The sequence below is a fragment of the Oryctolagus cuniculus genome, chromosome 9 (assembly GCF_964237555.1).
Source record: "Oryctolagus cuniculus chromosome 9, mOryCun1.1, whole genome shotgun sequence".
NCBI lineage: Eukaryota > Metazoa > Chordata > Mammalia > Lagomorpha > Leporidae > Oryctolagus > Oryctolagus cuniculus.
The window spans coordinates 127591042-127607624 of NC_091440.1; the positions used below are offsets into that span (position 1 = coordinate 127591042).

The window sequence follows — 16583 nt, forward strand, 5'->3', positions numbered from 1 at the left end:
TGAATGATCTTACCCAAAACAGCTCTGGAAGTCCTTCTCGTAGCGCTTACTGTCGGTGAAGCGGGAGCTAGAGGACTTGGCCCGGCAGATGCAGCAGCCCTCTATGCTCCGGTACATCTTTGGCTTGTGGAAACCAAACATCTTCGCTTCTGGCCAGGTCTGGAAAGACAAGGCAACAGACACAGCTCTGCCGAGGCCCTCACAAGAAACCATCCGGGGAGCCTGTGCTGCTCCACCCCGGGCCCACCCAGCGCCGTCAGACAGCAGGACTCTGTGGAAGATGGCCTGGACCCGCCTCCGCTCCTGGCGCTGGCACGGCAAGTGTATGACACACAGAAGAGCTCAGGTGTTCAGGGAGGCCCCCCGCTCTCAGCACTCCCCCACCCCTGCCCAGCAAACATCCTTTCTGAAAATGAGGAAGGGGAGGCTGGTTGGTTTGTTGGCAGGGAGCCAAGCACTTGAGCCATCATCTGCTGCCTCCCAGGGTCCACGTGAGAAGGAAGCTGGAATCGGGAGTGGATCAAGGATTGGAACCCAGGCACTTGCGTACAGGATATGCTACAAGCTCTCCTGATAATCCTGTAAAATGATGAAATCATTTAGGATGTATCCTGAAATCTGAGACAAGGCATACCTTTTCTTCTTGCATCTTTGAAAGTGACCCCCCCCCACGCCCATCCCTGGATGGTAAGTACGCAAGCAGCTCAAGAGCTACCAACCACACACGACCTCACCCCCTGGGAAAACCAGAGGGGGTTTCTCCTGTGAAAAGTGGGAAGTGCTAAGCAGTCAGGCTCAATTCTGAATTGAAACTGCTCAAAGGAGGATGTAAATTTCATAAAAACCCAGGGTTAGATCTTTAAAACAGTAATTTTGTAAGTCACTAAGACAAAAATAAGCCTATGCCACCTGGCCGCTGCCGTGAGTTGTGCAGGTTTCTGAAAATCCTCTATGAGGCTTTGAGCCCAAGAGAGCTTGATGGAGATAAATGTCCAAGAAACATAGAATGAGATTAACTAAATTCCCTGCTCAAAAGAAAAACAAAACAAAAACCACATGGAGGAAGAAAGAAACTGCTCTACGTTTGGTTGCAAAAATGCAGCTGCCAATAAATCAGTATCTTAGCAGAAATAAATTTGGAATATCCAAACCAAAGGCCAATTTCACCAGAACATCTAGATGAAGAGATGATGACAAGGCATTGAAAACAAAAATAAAAACACCCAATGGACAAGTTCAGAGTTGTTGTGTGTATCAAGGACCAACTACAAATTATCACAAAAATATCAGTCACAAAACATCAGCAAGAGAAAATTATTAACACTGCTTACCGTCATGACCATAGTCAAGAGTTAAAAATCACAGAACACCATCCTTTTAAAGTTGTTATAGGGGCTGGCATCATGGTGCAGCGGGTTAAGCCCCAGCTTGGCAACACTGGCGTCCCCTATCAGAGCGCCAGCTGGCTGGAATTCTGGCTGCTCCACTTCCCATCCAGATCTCTGCATATATGCTTGGGAAGGCAACAAAAAATGACCCCAAAAGCTTGGGTCCCTGCCACCCATACAAGAGGCCTGGATGTACTTCCTGGCTCCTGGCTCCTAGCATTGCCTGGCCCAGCCCTGGCCATTGCAGCCACCTGGGGAGTGAACCAGCAGATAGAAGACCTCTCTGTCTCTCCCTCTTCGTAACTCTCTCAAAATAAATAAATAAATGTTTAAAAAAGTGACAGAAAATATTTAAATTTTTATTAACAAATAATTTGCCAAAAACCGAAGCATTCCTTTTAAACTTGTATATATCTGCATGTATTTGAGAGGCAGAGAGAAAAGGAGTAAACGTGGTCCCCTCTCTGCTGGTTCACTCCCCAGATGCTTGCACCTGCTCCCAATCCAGTTCTCCCACTTAGCCGGCAGGGACAGGAAAGCAGAGGACTGGAACCCAGGCGCTAGGAACTGGGATGCCAGCATCCCAAGGCAGTCTTGAGGTCTGTTTACAACGTTCATCCAGGGCTCCTCTTCCAAGTGCTTGTTGGCCAGGGAGGGCGGAAGGCAGCAGAAGCAGGGTAGAGGCCACTGATGCACTTCAGTAAGAGAACAACCGTACCTGATGACCCTTTCAGTCACAAGGCTGGGGACTGGGTTTTCCTGAGGCAGCAAGGCACGCTACAGGAATACACTCTTAGGAAAGGCCGCCTGGACTACGAGGCGGACTCCTTTCCTCAGCCCAACAACAAACTCATGTGGCAACTGCGAAGAACATGGTCACGTGTTGCTTTGGGAAAGAACAATGTCAAGTGACAGGATTACAGAAACGAGAACCTGCAGGGCTGCTGCTGTCCTCTGCGTGGGCAAAACCTTGTCATCTTCTCGGAGGCCCCTCACCCGCAGGCCAGAGTGCACAGACGCTCTCGGAAACCCCGCCTCCCTCAGCAAGGGCAAAGGAAGCACGGCAAAAGGGGCCAGTCCACTGCGTTAATAACCAGACCAAATCCTATTAGGACAGATCCTGCCTGTGCCCCCGCCCCCACCAGCACGCACGGGAACAGCACGGCTCACAGATCACCTCTGGGACACGCGCTGGACTCGGGGACCATCGCTCTGAGCCAGGGACCACACAACTGCAGCTGCACGCGGGAGCTTCCTTTTTTAACCCATGGCTGTTTCCAGTCCAGTGTCCATCGCCAGGGATTTCCTGTTGGTGGCGACCTCACACATCTTACTTACTAGCCCCTGCCAAGAGGTTCCACTCTGCCTAAGAGGAACAGGGGCAACAGCCTGTTGTCTCCTGAGAGTTAACCCTTCCCTGTGCAGCTGTGACCTCACTCTTGCTCCAACAAAATTCTTGCCGAACAGCCGGGAGGGGAGGGGCAGGGGCATCTGAATCTCGAAGCTCCCCCTGCTCTTCTGGCGCAGGGAGGTGGCACAGAGCAGAAGCACAGGACCCGCTTAATGCATGACGACATAACAAAGCTATTAAACCCTCCCTGGCTCGCCCTGCACTACTTGAGCAGCACCTGGGAATCGGCAGCAAATCCACAGGGCTTTCATCTGGGGAGTTTGTTTACAGCCACCCAGTTAAGCCACAGTTAGTATTTAACCATTTTCAATTTGGGGAGCCCTGAAATTAACTGCAAACATTTTCACTAAACCTACAGAAAGGTGGGGCGCAGTGAGCTGGCGCTGTGGCAGAGCAGGTAAAGCCACCTCTGACACCAGCATCCCATCGGGGCGCAGGTTCAAGTCCCAGTTGCTCCACTTCACATCCAGTTCCTTGCTAGTGGCCTGAAAAAAGATGATGACCCAGGTGTTTGGGCCCCTGCCACCCATGTGGGAGACCTGCAAGAAGCTCCTGGTTCCTGGCTTGGGCCTGGCCCAGTCCCAGCTGTTGAGTGGTTGAATGGATCAGTGCATGGCAGATCTCTCGTTCTCTTTCTCCCTCTCTCTCTGTAATGCTGATTTTCAAATAAATCAATAAATCCTAAAAAGAGAGCAAACAAAATCCTAGCTAAACTCTAGAAGAAAAGCAGGAACACAAAATGGCCTCTGAAACCAAATCACCCTAACGCATCCAAGGAGATGGTTGGCCACTGCACACTTGAGTAGAACTGGCGATTCCTGCGATTCCGAGCAAGCTGACGGCCTGTCCTGGTGCCACGCTCGTGCACTATTTAAATGATTCCTGCAAGACCCTCTGGTCTTTACCATCTTTACACCCAAACTGTATCTTTTAATTCCGTCTTTTGTGAACGTGGAGCTGCCTGTGACTCCTGCACCGACTCTAAGCATCCCATCATGCCGCACCCTGGGCTTTTTCTCACTAGATGGACGCCAAGGCCATCTGCTTCCTCACTGAGGAACGGTTACAGCTGAGAGCAGACTGCACACGGTCTCACCCCTAAGCGTGTGTTGAGGGAGAGCCCAAGAAAATGAAGCTTTAGATGAAGCCAGAAATCAGCAGGACTTCAGACGCTGATTAGAAACCATCTAAAATCACATGGCGGTGCTGGTTCAAACACTTTCTGAATACACGAGAAGCCACTGAGTTGTACACACTGCAAGAGAGCATTTTGTGGTATGTGAATGACATCTCAATAAGCTTGCTTCAAAGATACAATAAAAATGACTGGGTTAGGCATTCTGTCTTCCTCACCTTTGTAATCTCAGCATCTAGGGCAGTACAAGGCTCCTAGGTGCTCGACAAGCATGGCGATTAAGCTTCTAAAAAATGTTATTGTGTGTACAGCTCTGTGTCATTTCCCAAAACACTTTCACTAACAGTATTCCTTTGGCTACTGTCAGCCAATACCCATGTATTTTTAAATAATGTTAATGGTTACAAATAAATCAGCCATGCTAGAATTACATTTCTGACCAACATAATCAAATCTCACAAAATTAAAAAATTAAGGCTAGTAGCTAGATCAGCCAATGTAGGAAGAGAAATAACTATATGAACAAAACAGACCAAAAAAGGGGGGTGGGAGATAGTGGAGGGGGGGTGAAGTTTTTAAAGTGTAACAAATTAATTCTCAAGGTCTATTTTGGCTGATTTGTTGGTTTCTTCTACTTTGAAGCTGGGAGTTTCATATAAATCTAATGATCAATTTAATGCAGGCATGGGGACTGTAACCTTGGTGTTACAGGTCAAGACAGGATGAGGTAACCACTGAGTATCAACAACACAAAAGGGCCAATTCTAATCTAACCTAATGAGACTGCGAAGCCCAGGACCAAGCGTGATGTCCAGTTTCACTGAGTGCAATACAATGTAAGAAAGAAAAAGTTGTCACAGCAACAGACAATATTTAAGAAAAGTTTTCTCATCAACCTCTTAGAAATCTTAACAATTTGCAAAGTTTAAGCTCCAACTAGGAAACAGTAGGAAGAATACTGAAATGGAAATGTGCGCCCTTTGTAATAAGGAATTGGGTGTGAAGGTGAAGAATTCAGTTGTCCTTTGAATCCTACAAGGATGTTAATTCAACATCTTTGCAAACAGGAATCTTAAGATAAAGTTGACATCCATTAGGCCCATTTGGCTGGTATGTAAGCTCTACAGGATACAGTTACTCAAGACAATAACCTTCCTTTGGCTTTTTAATGTTTAGAAGTTAAGGCTTTCTTAACAGTCAAGAAACATGTCTTTCAAAACTCAAAAATGTCAGTGAATGGAGTAGATGGAAGAAAACGGAGAGGCAAGTAAGACTGGTAAATCACAAGTTAACCATGTAACTTGTGCTAAATCAAAAGTTAACCATGCAACTTGTCCATGCCATTTTGGGAACTGAAATTCTGCCAGACACAAATTAGGGAAATCACCTTCCATACGGATATACTTTTAGTTTTCAGTAGACCAAAACCCTACAGCTTCTAATCATTTTTTTTCCCTAAAACTCCACTGATGGAGACCTTTAAAAAAAAAAATCACAAGATATTGGCAGCGCCCTATACTGTCTGTGATTTTCAGACTGATTAAACTATGGTATCTGCACACTACAGCCCCTAAAAAGAACGCAGCATGCCTATGACATGTGTGTGGCAAGGGAACCCTATTCAAGATCTCTTGTTCTGTGACACAGGCAAGTTGAATAAGTTTCCCAGTACAGTCCCACGCAGTACATTTTTAAAATGAGACCTTAAACGTACAAACTTTTTAAAAATAGGTGTATAAAAATAGTAAATGGCTGCCTGTGCAGAGTGCAAGCAGGAGGGAGCTTACTTTCACTTTACTGCCTCTAGCAGAGCCGGTTTTTTTCGTTAACCAAGCGCATCACACCCCAATAACCTTGATTACCATCACACACCTTCATCTTTCTGAGGAGGAGCCCGGAAAAAGCCCCGCATTTGAATAAACTTCCTGCAAGACACACAGATGGGGAGACCCGCATTAGAAAAACCCACTGCACTGGAGTGAAATCAACAGACACAGCAGAATGCAAAGGAAACTGTAAAGTGGGGAGGAAGCGGCTCTGACCAAAGACAAAAGGAACCAAGCAACCAAAGACAACTTTGAAGTGAAGGAGATGCATTTTAGAGGCGGCCCTTCAGCGACAGGAGGATGAGAAAGGAAGAGAAGCAACACGCAAAGACACTTGTGATCTGAGCGTGGGGACAGCTGAGTCTGCTGTAACTGCTAGCCAGCGACAGGCTCTCTAATCACACAGAAGCACCGGAGCCAGTAAACGGACAGCGTAACTGGAGCAACGCGCTTCACAAAGGGTCAACAGGACCAAGGGTTTTGTATTCCCCTGCTGCTGGGCCCCTTGGCTGCAGAATTCAGCGACACATGTTCCATCAGTGCTTAAGGAAAGCCACGGGGCAATAAAACATTATTATTTCCGCTCACCTGCTTCCAGATAGCAGCCTACTTCCCAGCATCAAAGGCTCTGAATTTATTTCATCACTTCCAAGGAGCAAAGTTTAATGGGTCTAGAAGACAGAGAAAGGGGCAGCCGACCCAACAGCTACTCCAAGTATGCACTCTCTCTCTAAGAAATGGCATGGTAAGACACCTGTAACTTGCTCTCTATGCAAGCTATTCTTCTTATTTGACAGGAAACAGGTCAAACTCTGAAATCTGCTAAAGCAATACAGGTGAAAACAGAACTCACGAGCCCAGTCTCTGGGTTTTAGATAGTGGAAAAACAACAACACTGGGTGTGCCAATTCTAGATTAAAAGCAAGTCTAGTGGGCAGAAAGTTGCAAAAGGTTAGAGACACAGTATTAGCTTTTAAGGGATGATTATTACTTAGAAAATGTAACTCCAGTGAGTCTGGGGAAAAACGCACTACAAAGACAACTTGGGGTGTACTTCTGCTTCTGTCTTTACATCTGACTAGGAAGTCACTTCTAATTTCATTTGCCTCTCTGTAACATCATGGTGAAATCTCACTTCTACTTTCCAGGGACGCTGTAAAGCAGGAATAAGAAAACTATATTCTTGTTTCCTTTACGTTGTAGGACTTACGCATTACAGGAAGATAAGCTGTGTCCCAGGATACATCCAACAAATTCAACCGAGGGTAGAATCCAGAATTTTCAAAGTTTTCTTTTAAGCTCAGGTCCGTGGGAAAAGGGGAACTTGGTCTTTTCAGGGAGATTTCATGGTCATAAAACAAGCCTACATTTCTTTCTATGAAGCTGCCCTCCCATTGCCAAGCTTGATAAAAATGTTAAGGGGCAAGCACTTAACCTACAGTTAAGACATTGGTCCCATATGCCTGAACCTGGTTCCAGGCTCTGGCTCCTGACTCCACCTCACTGCTCACGCAGACGCTAGGAGGCAGGAGTCGGGGCCCAAGTCACTGAGTTCCTACCACAGCATGGGAGACCTGGGTTCCCAGTTGCTGGGCTTCAGTGCCCAGCGTGGCTGGCATTTGGAGGGTAAACCAGATGATTGGACTTCTCCCTGTATCTCTCTGCCTCTCAAATAAACAAACAAACAAACAAAAGTTTAAGTTAGGAAAAAGAGTGTGGGAGCACACAACGCCACGCAACCTGACCCAAACCTCAGAAGCACTCCTCAACCCTTCTGCCTGTCCCTCCTCCCAACTCTTCTGTAACGCACAGCACAGAGGGAGCAAGGCAGGCACTGGGCCCTGACATTCCTTCCTACCAGCACGTCTTTCCCCCTTTCTCTTTGTTCCTCTCTCATGTCAGGGATGGTTTCAATCCCTGTTTTGGAGCACTCCACCCTCAGGAAGTCACTGATAGTTCCCAATATTCAGCTCCTGATCCAACCTCTCTACATTCGCATTAGGATCAACATGGCAAACTGACCACCAATCCATTCTGCCCTTCGAAGGTGCTAAATTAGCTACTATTCCAAGCCTCATCCTGTGGTTACCTATCTTGGTTACCCTACACGCAGGTACACAAGAAAATCTGGAATTCAACTGCTCCTCACAGCTCCCCATCAGGCTCGTAATGAGGTCCTGATTCTGCTGCTGCCTCCCATCCTGCTCCACGGCTGGGCTGGCTGTCCATCACCAGCACTGAGGCTCTTGTTAGAAATTCATTCCTGACTTCCCTGCATCCCTAAAGCTCAAATGTTAATCATCCTGACTTCAGGATAGGATCTGAACTCCCAGGCAGGGAATTCAAAGCTTTCCAAGATGTAGCCCTGCCTACCAGCTGTTCCCAACTTGGAATTCTGATGTTCCAGGAGTGACAGACCTACAGCCAGTCGGAGACAGCTTCCCCTCCATCCCATCAACTTAGGAAATTCTCTTAAAAATTACTTCTTTTGGAGCCGGGGCTGTGGTGTAGCAGGTAAAGTAGCCGCCTGCAGCGCAGGCACCCCATATGGGCGCTGGTTCATGTCCTTGATGCTCCTCTTTCTATCCAGCTCTCTGCTACAGCCCAGGTCCTTGGGCCCCTGCACCCGCGTGGGAGACCTGGAAGAAGCTTCTGGCTTCAAAACAGCTCAGCTCTGACTGTTGCAGCCATATGGGGAGTCAACCAGTAGATGGAAGACCTTTCTATCTCTCCCTCTGTCTGTAACTCTGCCTCTCAAATAAATAAAAATCAATTCTTGTAACAAAATGCTTTTGTGACTTTAGAACACCTAGCACACAAGATTGCAACCTACTTGTTTACTGTATTATCTCTTCTACTCAACAGTAAACGCTGCGGGGCAGGCACTAAGTCTTCCCTTACCACCAGGTGCTGAGCGCACGTGGTGCACTCCAACAGGTGGAAAGCGCTAACTACCCCAAGAGTGGGGCGGCCAAGATGAACTGAGCAGTAGAGGAAGGTGAGGGCATGGAATGGAAAACGGTGTTTGTCATAAAAATGTGAATTAAAATATCGAGGGTCTGAAAGCAGTCTTATTTCTTTAATACTTAGTCTACAGCCTTTTTAGAAAAAAAAAAAAAACCTGCAAGGTTTAAAGATTTCCAGGAAATGTGAACCAAATGAACTACTTTAATTAAAGAAGATTAATGGTAAACAATTTTCTTAATTGGTAGAGAAGGAGGGGTAGACTGGAAGTGCAAAGCCTCCCGATAAGAGCTACTTCCACCCAGCATATCAGCACTAACTAGATTTAGCCAAATCAAACTTTCAATAGGACATTATCAGAAATGGATTATTTTAGCTCAATTGCAACTTTTGTACTTGAACGTGTAACAGCAAATATGTGCATGATTTTAGTATTTCCTGTGCATAAAGAAAATTTCCCTACCTTAAAACTTTTTTTTTTTATTTTTGGGAGAGTAGAGGCATTCCAAGATTATTTCTGTAATAGGAAAATCTTAGTAGCAGACTCAAAAGAAAACCTGGAAGGACCAGCACTGCAGCATGGGATAGGTTAAAACGCCAACAACCCCCATCTGAAAGCCTAAAGTCCGGCTGCCCTCCATTTGTGAACCAGCTCCCTGCTGATGCGACTGGGAAAGCAGTGGGAGACTGCCCACTCAGGCTCAGCCACCCATGTGGGAGGCCCAGTTCCAGGCTCCTCTCTTGGGCCTGGCCCAGCCCTGGCTGTTGGGACCATTTGAAGAGACAACCAGTGGATGGAAGATTCCCCTTTCTCTGTCACTCTGCCTTTCAACCAGATAAATAAATCTTTAATAAAAAAGAAAAAGAGGGAGAACCAAAACATTAAAAAATATTCTCAACTTAAAACCCTCTGGAGTCAAAACTAAGCATGGGAAACACCGGACACTCGCATACACAAGAGAAAGCAGGAAGAAAGAAAATGACATTCTCCAGGTTTTCACAGGGCTGTGTGGTGTAACAGTTCAATCCGAATTGGAAAGGCAACCAGTCTTCCCGGGAGGTGCTGAAGGTGGGGGAAGGGACCATTCCTTCCACTGAAGGCGAGAGCCTTGGGTCATCTCCTGTGAAGGGTCAGTTTCCCAGCCGGGTGGTGACACTGCTTTATTATCCACAACCTCTGAGACAAGTGCTCTCGCCATTGCAGAGGTGAGAGGACCGGGCCACAAATCTAGGATCATCACTGCCTTGCAACCTCCTCAACAACAAACCTCCTCCCACACCCGGGTTCCCTTTGTCCTGGGCCAAGCAGGTCCCCACAATTTCTTAGAGAAAAAAAAGAAAATGACAAATATGTATTTTTAAAGCAATCTGCCATGTGCCTGGCATGGCAAACTAATATATTTCCCTAAATAACAGCTTCCTTAAGTTAGTTTAGGTTTCAAATAATTTTAAACTTTCACCAATGAAAAACTTTTCTTTTACAAGTAAAAGCATTCTCAAAACATTCTTCTGACATGAACATGACTGAGTTTGAGTCCACTGAATCAGGTTTTCCCAGCTTTAGCGGGGAAAAGATCCTGGTTTTAGACACAAAGAATTAGAAAAACTGAAAAAGCAGCCCCGCAGCCTGCTTTCTACGAAGGTTCTAGAACACACTTAGCACCTACAGAACTTCTCACCCCAACCTTCCACAGAGTAATACCAACAGAAGGCAGTGACGACCGGGTTCTTTCCTTCCCCTAACTCATTCACCTCACATCTGATGTGCAGATCAGATTATTGAAACAAAAACCATTACACTCTATTCGCTAAACTAAAACTTCCCCACATACTGAAATTCTAGCTGTAACTTGGCTTTAAAATAGGAAGAACTTGTCAAGGAATGTCAGCGTACTTGCAAAGCACGTCATATGCATTTCAGACATGACACAGAAATAACTGACCAAAAGAAAGTCAAGGTAATCACACTCCACGTTCTTCATTTTCTTAACATGCTCACTGCATTCACTTAAGAAATCTAACAGTATTGATTGCCTTTCAGTATTATGAATTTGGTCGACCAAAACTTGGGAAAAACGTAATTCTTTAACAACCAAACAATCAAAACAAAAAATGTATCTGAACTTGTGTGGACTTTTGGGAGTGTGTGGGCAGGGCATTCAAGGTTATTATTTTCCAGTCATGACCACTTCTAACCTTCAACAAGACCCAAACGCAGCAGAAATGAGGAGAGCAGCAACAGATCCGGAGCTGCTGCTTATCGGACGTCTAGACTGCAGGCAAACCCCGGATTCCAAAGAAGCATCCATGTGTCAAACCGGCATAATTTCTGAGCTATGCCTGGGGCCGCATACCAATAAAAAAAAAAGTTGGCTTGAAAAGAAAAGCGAGGAGGGGTCAGCAGAAGGTCAAGCCCGGTTCACAAGAACCGGAGAGGAGACGGGGCAGGTTGCAGAGCCTCGACCATGTCATCCTCCCCAAAACCCTGGCTTCCCTCAAGGTCACCCCAAGACAAGGCAGCGAGCCACCGCGATACCCTCCCGGCCAGAGAAGATGCCGCGGTCCCTCATCGTTCCCAAAACACTTGAAATGCCAGCAGGCTCTTCTCGGAACTCCACCATCAACTCTGGGACTTGCATTTAATTCCGTTTGGGGCAACGGCACGTGCTGGTCCTGCAAGGCGCATCAGGAAAAGGCTTCAGGGGCACCCTCCGGTCCAAAAGCAGGTGCTTTTTTTTTTTTTCTTTTCATTATGAAAAGCGGAGCAGTGAGTTTCCTGACCCCCTCCTCAGTGGGGACACAGCACAGGGGCGAGGAGGCAACTGTCCGGCGGACAGTCGCTGCTCACCTCCCGGGTGGCTGCGGGAGCCGGAGGTGAGCGCGTGAACGGAACAACAAAGGAGCCGAGTGGGAGCGGATCCCGGGCGCCGGCACGGACCCCGCACCACCCACGGGCCCCGAAACCTACCTCGCCGGCCGCCTCCCACGCGTCCACACACAAAGAGCCCGCGGCGCGCTCGCTTCGCCCCCGCGCCTCACTTCCCCCGCCGCGCCGCGGGGAGCCCCGAAACTTCCCCTCCGCGCCTTTCCGGGCGGCGTCGGGGCTGCGTCCCCGGGACGTGCGGGGGCCCGGACGGTGCGGGGGGCAGACGCCCGCGCGCCGCGGCCCCGGCGCTCCCCCTCACGCTGCGGGTCCACCTCGGGCACGCGGCGGCCGCCGGCGGATGTGCCGGTCAGCAAGACGGCCGCGGCCCGGGGCGAAGTTCCTGCGGGGCCCGGGGCGGCCGCCGGGGAGCCGCGTCCCTCGCCGCCGCCCCCCTCACCTGCGCCGGAACCACGGGCCCCCCGCGCCCGCCCTCCGGCCCGCCCGGCGCGGCGCCTCCCGCAGGCCGCGCCTCCCGCACGCCGCGCTGCCGGGGCTTGTTCCTCCTCATGGCTTTGCCCTGACGTAATTCAAACATGGCAACAGTTCGACTTCAAAGGCGAAGCCACAGACCTCCCAGACGCAGGCTCCCGGGCCGCGGCTAACGGGCCGAGAGGTCCGGGCTGCGCCCTCCGGCCCCCGGCGCAGGGCCCGGCGCGCGGGGGGCTGCCGCCGCCGCCGCCGCCTCCCCCGGCCGCCCGCTCGCCCGCCCGCGCCGCGCCGGGGCGGGGAAGCACGCCGCCTCCGGTGCTCCAGCATGGCACCGCGCACGAGCCGCGCCGCCAAAGTTTCCCCGCGAGGGGCTGAGGGACAAAAGCCCTCCCGAAACTCGCCCGAACTTAGGGGGCCGCGCCCCGCACGGGCCTCGGCGCCGGCGCCCGCGGCGGGGCCCGCACGGGCACATGCAGCCCTTTGTTTTCCGTCCAGCCGGGCGCTGCCTACGTGCGGCATCAGATGTCGGAGCGCCAGTCGGGGGCCGGGCGCGGGGCCGCCACGCCGGGGCAGGGGCCCATCCCACCAACCAAAGTTTTTGCAGCGCCCTGGAGGAGAAACGCCCCGGATCGCGCACCCCCGGCACGGGCGGAGGGCGAGTTGGCGACTTTCGCTCTGCTTTTTAAACTGGCAGGACGCCATCATCGGCGGATCACATTGTCCTGCGGGGCCGGGGGCTGCCCGACGGGTCGCCGCTCCGGAGCAGCGGGGCAACCCGCAGCACGTGGTCTGTCACCGAGGCCACAAAAAGCAGTGCCCCCCCACCCCCAGCCCGCGTCCCCCCACGAGCGGCGCCGCCGCTGCCTGCCTCCTACCCCCCCCCACCCGGCCGCCCCCGGCTCGGCTCCCCGGGCCATCTTGGACCGCAGACGGCGCCCGCGCCACGCCGCGGCGCCCACACCTACGCCACAGGTGAACGCACGGGTGGCACAACTTGGGGCTGCGCGGGCACCGCCCCGGGGCGACGGGCGCGTGGGAGCCGGGCCGTCTTCGGGCGACCGCGTGTGGCTCATTGTCGCGGCCGCATCCCTCCGGACTTGGGCGGACCGCGCCGTGCCGCGTGCGCCCCGGAGGCGCCCGGCGCTGCACCCAGAGGCCCATTTAAACCCCCCTCGCGGAAGCGGAAGGCAACTTAGTTTTGGGGCGGATGGCGCTCATTGTCCACCCTTCGGCGAGACACGCGAGAGGGGCTGCCATGGGCTACACCACGAGGTGCGGCGCCGGAGTGTCCCCCCCCCACCTCCGCCACCGGCCAGCGTCCACGCGGACGCACCGGCCCCTGCCGCCCCGCAAGTCCCTTTCCGCCCGGGCCTTGCAGCCTCCGGGGCACGCTGCGGCGGAGAAAAGTCATTGTCACCTTCAACGTGGATCCCTCAACTCCGCGACTCCCCGGTCATTTCCAGGCTCCGCGCACTCCCCCCACCCCAGGACTTTCGGTTTGCCTCAGATACCCGCCCCGGTGGGGGAAGCAGGCACCCGAGACGCGTGTATACAAAAGGACCCGGGGGCTGGCGATCGCGGAAACGGGGCGCCCGGCATGCCACCTCCCAGACAAAACTTCCTGTGTGTGCGTGTGCGGTGAGCGTGTCGGCTGTGTGTGCAAGGACGGGGAGGTGGGTGAGCTGGAGACAGAGGACACCCCACTCGGAAATCAAAGCCTCGGCACGCAGTCCTGCAGCCCAGCGACCGTCAGAGTTCGCTCACCTTCCCGAGGCAGCCGTTCCACGCGCGATCAGGCTCCCGAGGTGCGCGGTGCACGCAGGCCGGCCCCCTCCAGGCACTCCGTCCTCCTCCTCCGCCGCCGCCGCCGCCGCCTTGTCTAGAAAGATTGTCTCCTGCAGTTCTGCAGTTGCTACCGCGGCCCGGGAAGGTGTAGATTCCGCTTTCGTTCTGCGCACGCGCGCTCCCGGGGCAAGAAATTCTCTTGAATCGGGCTCATTTGCATGCGGGCGCGCGCGCGTCGCGGGCGGGGCGGGGAGGAGGCGAGGCGGCCGCGCGCGCTCCCGGGGCCTCTATTGTCCTTTTAAGGGGAGAAGCGCCGCGGCGCGGGAAACGCGGCGGCCCGCGGGCGGCGGGGGCGGGGCCTGCTTACTACGGCAACGTCGCGTAAACAAACGCCCGCGGCGGGACGCGGTGGACCCGTGGGCCGCGGCGGGGGTGGGCGTGGGGAGCGCGGAGTGTTGGAGGCCGGTTTTGCTGGCACCTGTGACTTGCGACAGCGCGCGGGCAGAGTGCACACGCTGCCTCGGTTTGGCTGCAAGTTGCGTGTTCGCAGCTTTTTGGAAACGCGTGCGCGAGTCCCCCGGAGCCCGCAGGGAGCCCGTGTCCGCGCGGTCACGCTTGGACTGCGCGTGTGGCCGCCGGCTCCCGCTGGCCCCTCTCCCCCAGGGTAGCCCACGCACCCCAACTCGTGCAACTCGGAGACCACGCCACGAACGGGCGTGCTCGTATGGGGACGCAGCCGGGGACGCGCAGGCTCTGTGCACCCGCACCCACGCCCGGAGGATCCCCTCGCGGAAGTCACCTTGCTCCGGTGCGCGGGGCACCTGCCCCAGGCCGCGGGAGGCTGCGGGGAAAGGCTGTTCGTCCCAGAAACGGCATTCTAGTCCCCAGCCGCAGACGTGAGACGGTCAGCCGTGCCGGCCAGTGTCCACGCGCGGAGTTAGGTCGATACTTGGGAAACGCGGGTGTGACACAGCCAGTGCCTGCCGCCGACGCGGAAGCGCCCGAGCCCCCGCGGCTGCTTCTTCCTCAGGTCCTGCACCTGCAAGCGGAGCTCCCGCAGGGCCCACGCCTCGCCCAGGAGAGGGGCTCCCTCGCGGCGACTGGCTTCCCTGCTCCAGGGCCTGGGTCCGTCCGTGGGCAGTGGGCAGTGTGCTCCTGCGGACCGCAGCTCGATCGCGGGCTCCCGCAGCCTCGCAGCCTGATAGATGACCTAAGTCACTCTGCACGTGCAGGGTCAGCTTGACCCACAGGAAGCAGCCCTCATCCTAACCGAGTGACCAGGACTGGTCGCAGGAACTTCATGGACAACCTGGACCCCAGGGGGAAGTCTGTGCCTCCCTCGTTTTGAAGACAGTTTTAAAAGTTGTCCTTGGCGGTCTCAGATACTGACTCGGTTTATGAAAAACCCTCCAAAATTAACTTCTAATTATTACATGCCTCTGAAAATGTGAAAGTTCCAAGTAGATTTTTTTTTTCTGGTGGAAGAAAAGTAGTTTATTCTGCTACGCAGAGAACAAGAAGTCGGGCAGCTATTGTTCAATACCAGAATCCCAAAAAATAATTTGTAAACTTCAATTACTGTGTAATGGACATGGAACACAAAGGACCTTAAATGTCTTTGTCTTGAAAGTTGATGTAAACATGTACATAGTAATCCAGGGTTGCAGCACGCTTGAAGGTGCAGGCAGTGCAGGATATACGGCTCCTGGAAGCTACATAGCTACTGAGCTACTATCATGTATCAAGACTTCCTGTGCTCGCCCCACAGAGGTCAAGAAGTAATCTGGGGAGGTTTTGTAGGAAGGGCAGTAGCAAAATCCTTAAAGAGAAATTTGAATTCCTTAGAGTCTTGGCTTTTTTTTTTTTTTTTAACCACCACGTGCTATTTTTGAGAAACCAGGTGCATTCCAAAGGTTCTTTTGTTCATTTTGTTGCTTGAACATGTTGTTACGGCTGGCCCTACCTAGGGCCAATAGCTTATTAATGGACTACTTTAAAATAGTATTACCTAAATAGCTCTTTTTCATCCAAAGGAAAAGAGTGATACAGAGAAACAAGGGAAGAAATAGAAATTACACTGAATTACAACATACCAGGAAAATAACTGGGTTTTTGTTTTGTTTTGCTTGTAAGATTTATTTCTTTGAATGTCAGAGTGACACAAAGAGGAGATATACCATCTGCAGGTTCACTCTCCAAATGGCTGCAACAGCCAAGACTAGGCTAAGCCGGGCCCAAGCCAGGAGGCACGAACTCCATCCAAGTCTCCTACGTGGGTAGCAGGCGCCCAAGAATTTGAGCCATCATCTGCTCCCTCCTGAGCTCACTGGCAGGAAGGTGGATCTGTAGCAGAGTGGCCAGGACTCCAGCCAGACACTCCAGTATGGCACGCAGGCGGCACGAGCAGCACGTCAACTCACTGTGCTGCAACGTCTGAGAATTCTTTTAATGCCTTTAATGCTATGTTGAACTCATGAGTTCTCAAAAGTTTTGAAAAATATATCTTGCAATAAGATAGCCTCATAGCCAGACACTGTAGGTAAGCCGACTGCTTTGATTACAATGGATTATCCCACTCTGGAATTACTTCCATGCACTTGGCAAACATTTACTGGTCACGGCTGTGGGCCCGATCCTGGGGTCACTTCAGAACGAGAGGGGCTCTAGCCACCTCACTACTATGTTTCCTCGTAATTCTATTAAAAGATTTTTTTTTTTT

General features: G+C 51.9%; 1 protein-coding gene and 1 long non-coding RNA gene across 4 annotated transcripts in view; one reads left to right on the forward strand and one right to left on the reverse strand.

Moving 5' to 3' along the window:
* SINHCAF (SIN3-HDAC complex associated factor) overlaps window positions 1-13975 on the reverse strand; it is a 29482-nt gene extending 15507 nt beyond the window's left edge. The window contains exons 1-2 of one of the 3 annotated variants that reach the window (XM_008259436.4): window positions 13844-13975; window positions 14-159 (exon numbers count right to left, since the gene is read on the reverse strand). In XM_008259436.4, the coding sequence (XP_008257658.1) occupies window positions 14-141 (128 nt within the window). In that variant the 5' untranslated portion in view covers window positions 142-159; window positions 13844-13975. Of the gene's footprint in view, window positions 1-13; window positions 160-11692; window positions 12037-13496; window positions 13636-13843 lie in introns of those variants that run through there. The other 2 variants (XM_070048514.1, XM_002712680.5) reach the window with 2 other exon arrangements.
* On the forward strand, window positions 5689-8529 carry LOC138843721 (uncharacterized). Its single transcript, XR_011378681.1, has 2 exons — window positions 5689-6505; window positions 8351-8529. It is a non-coding gene; the product is annotated as an uncharacterized lncRNA (long non-coding RNA).
* Window positions 13976-16583: the final 2608 nt, after the last annotated feature.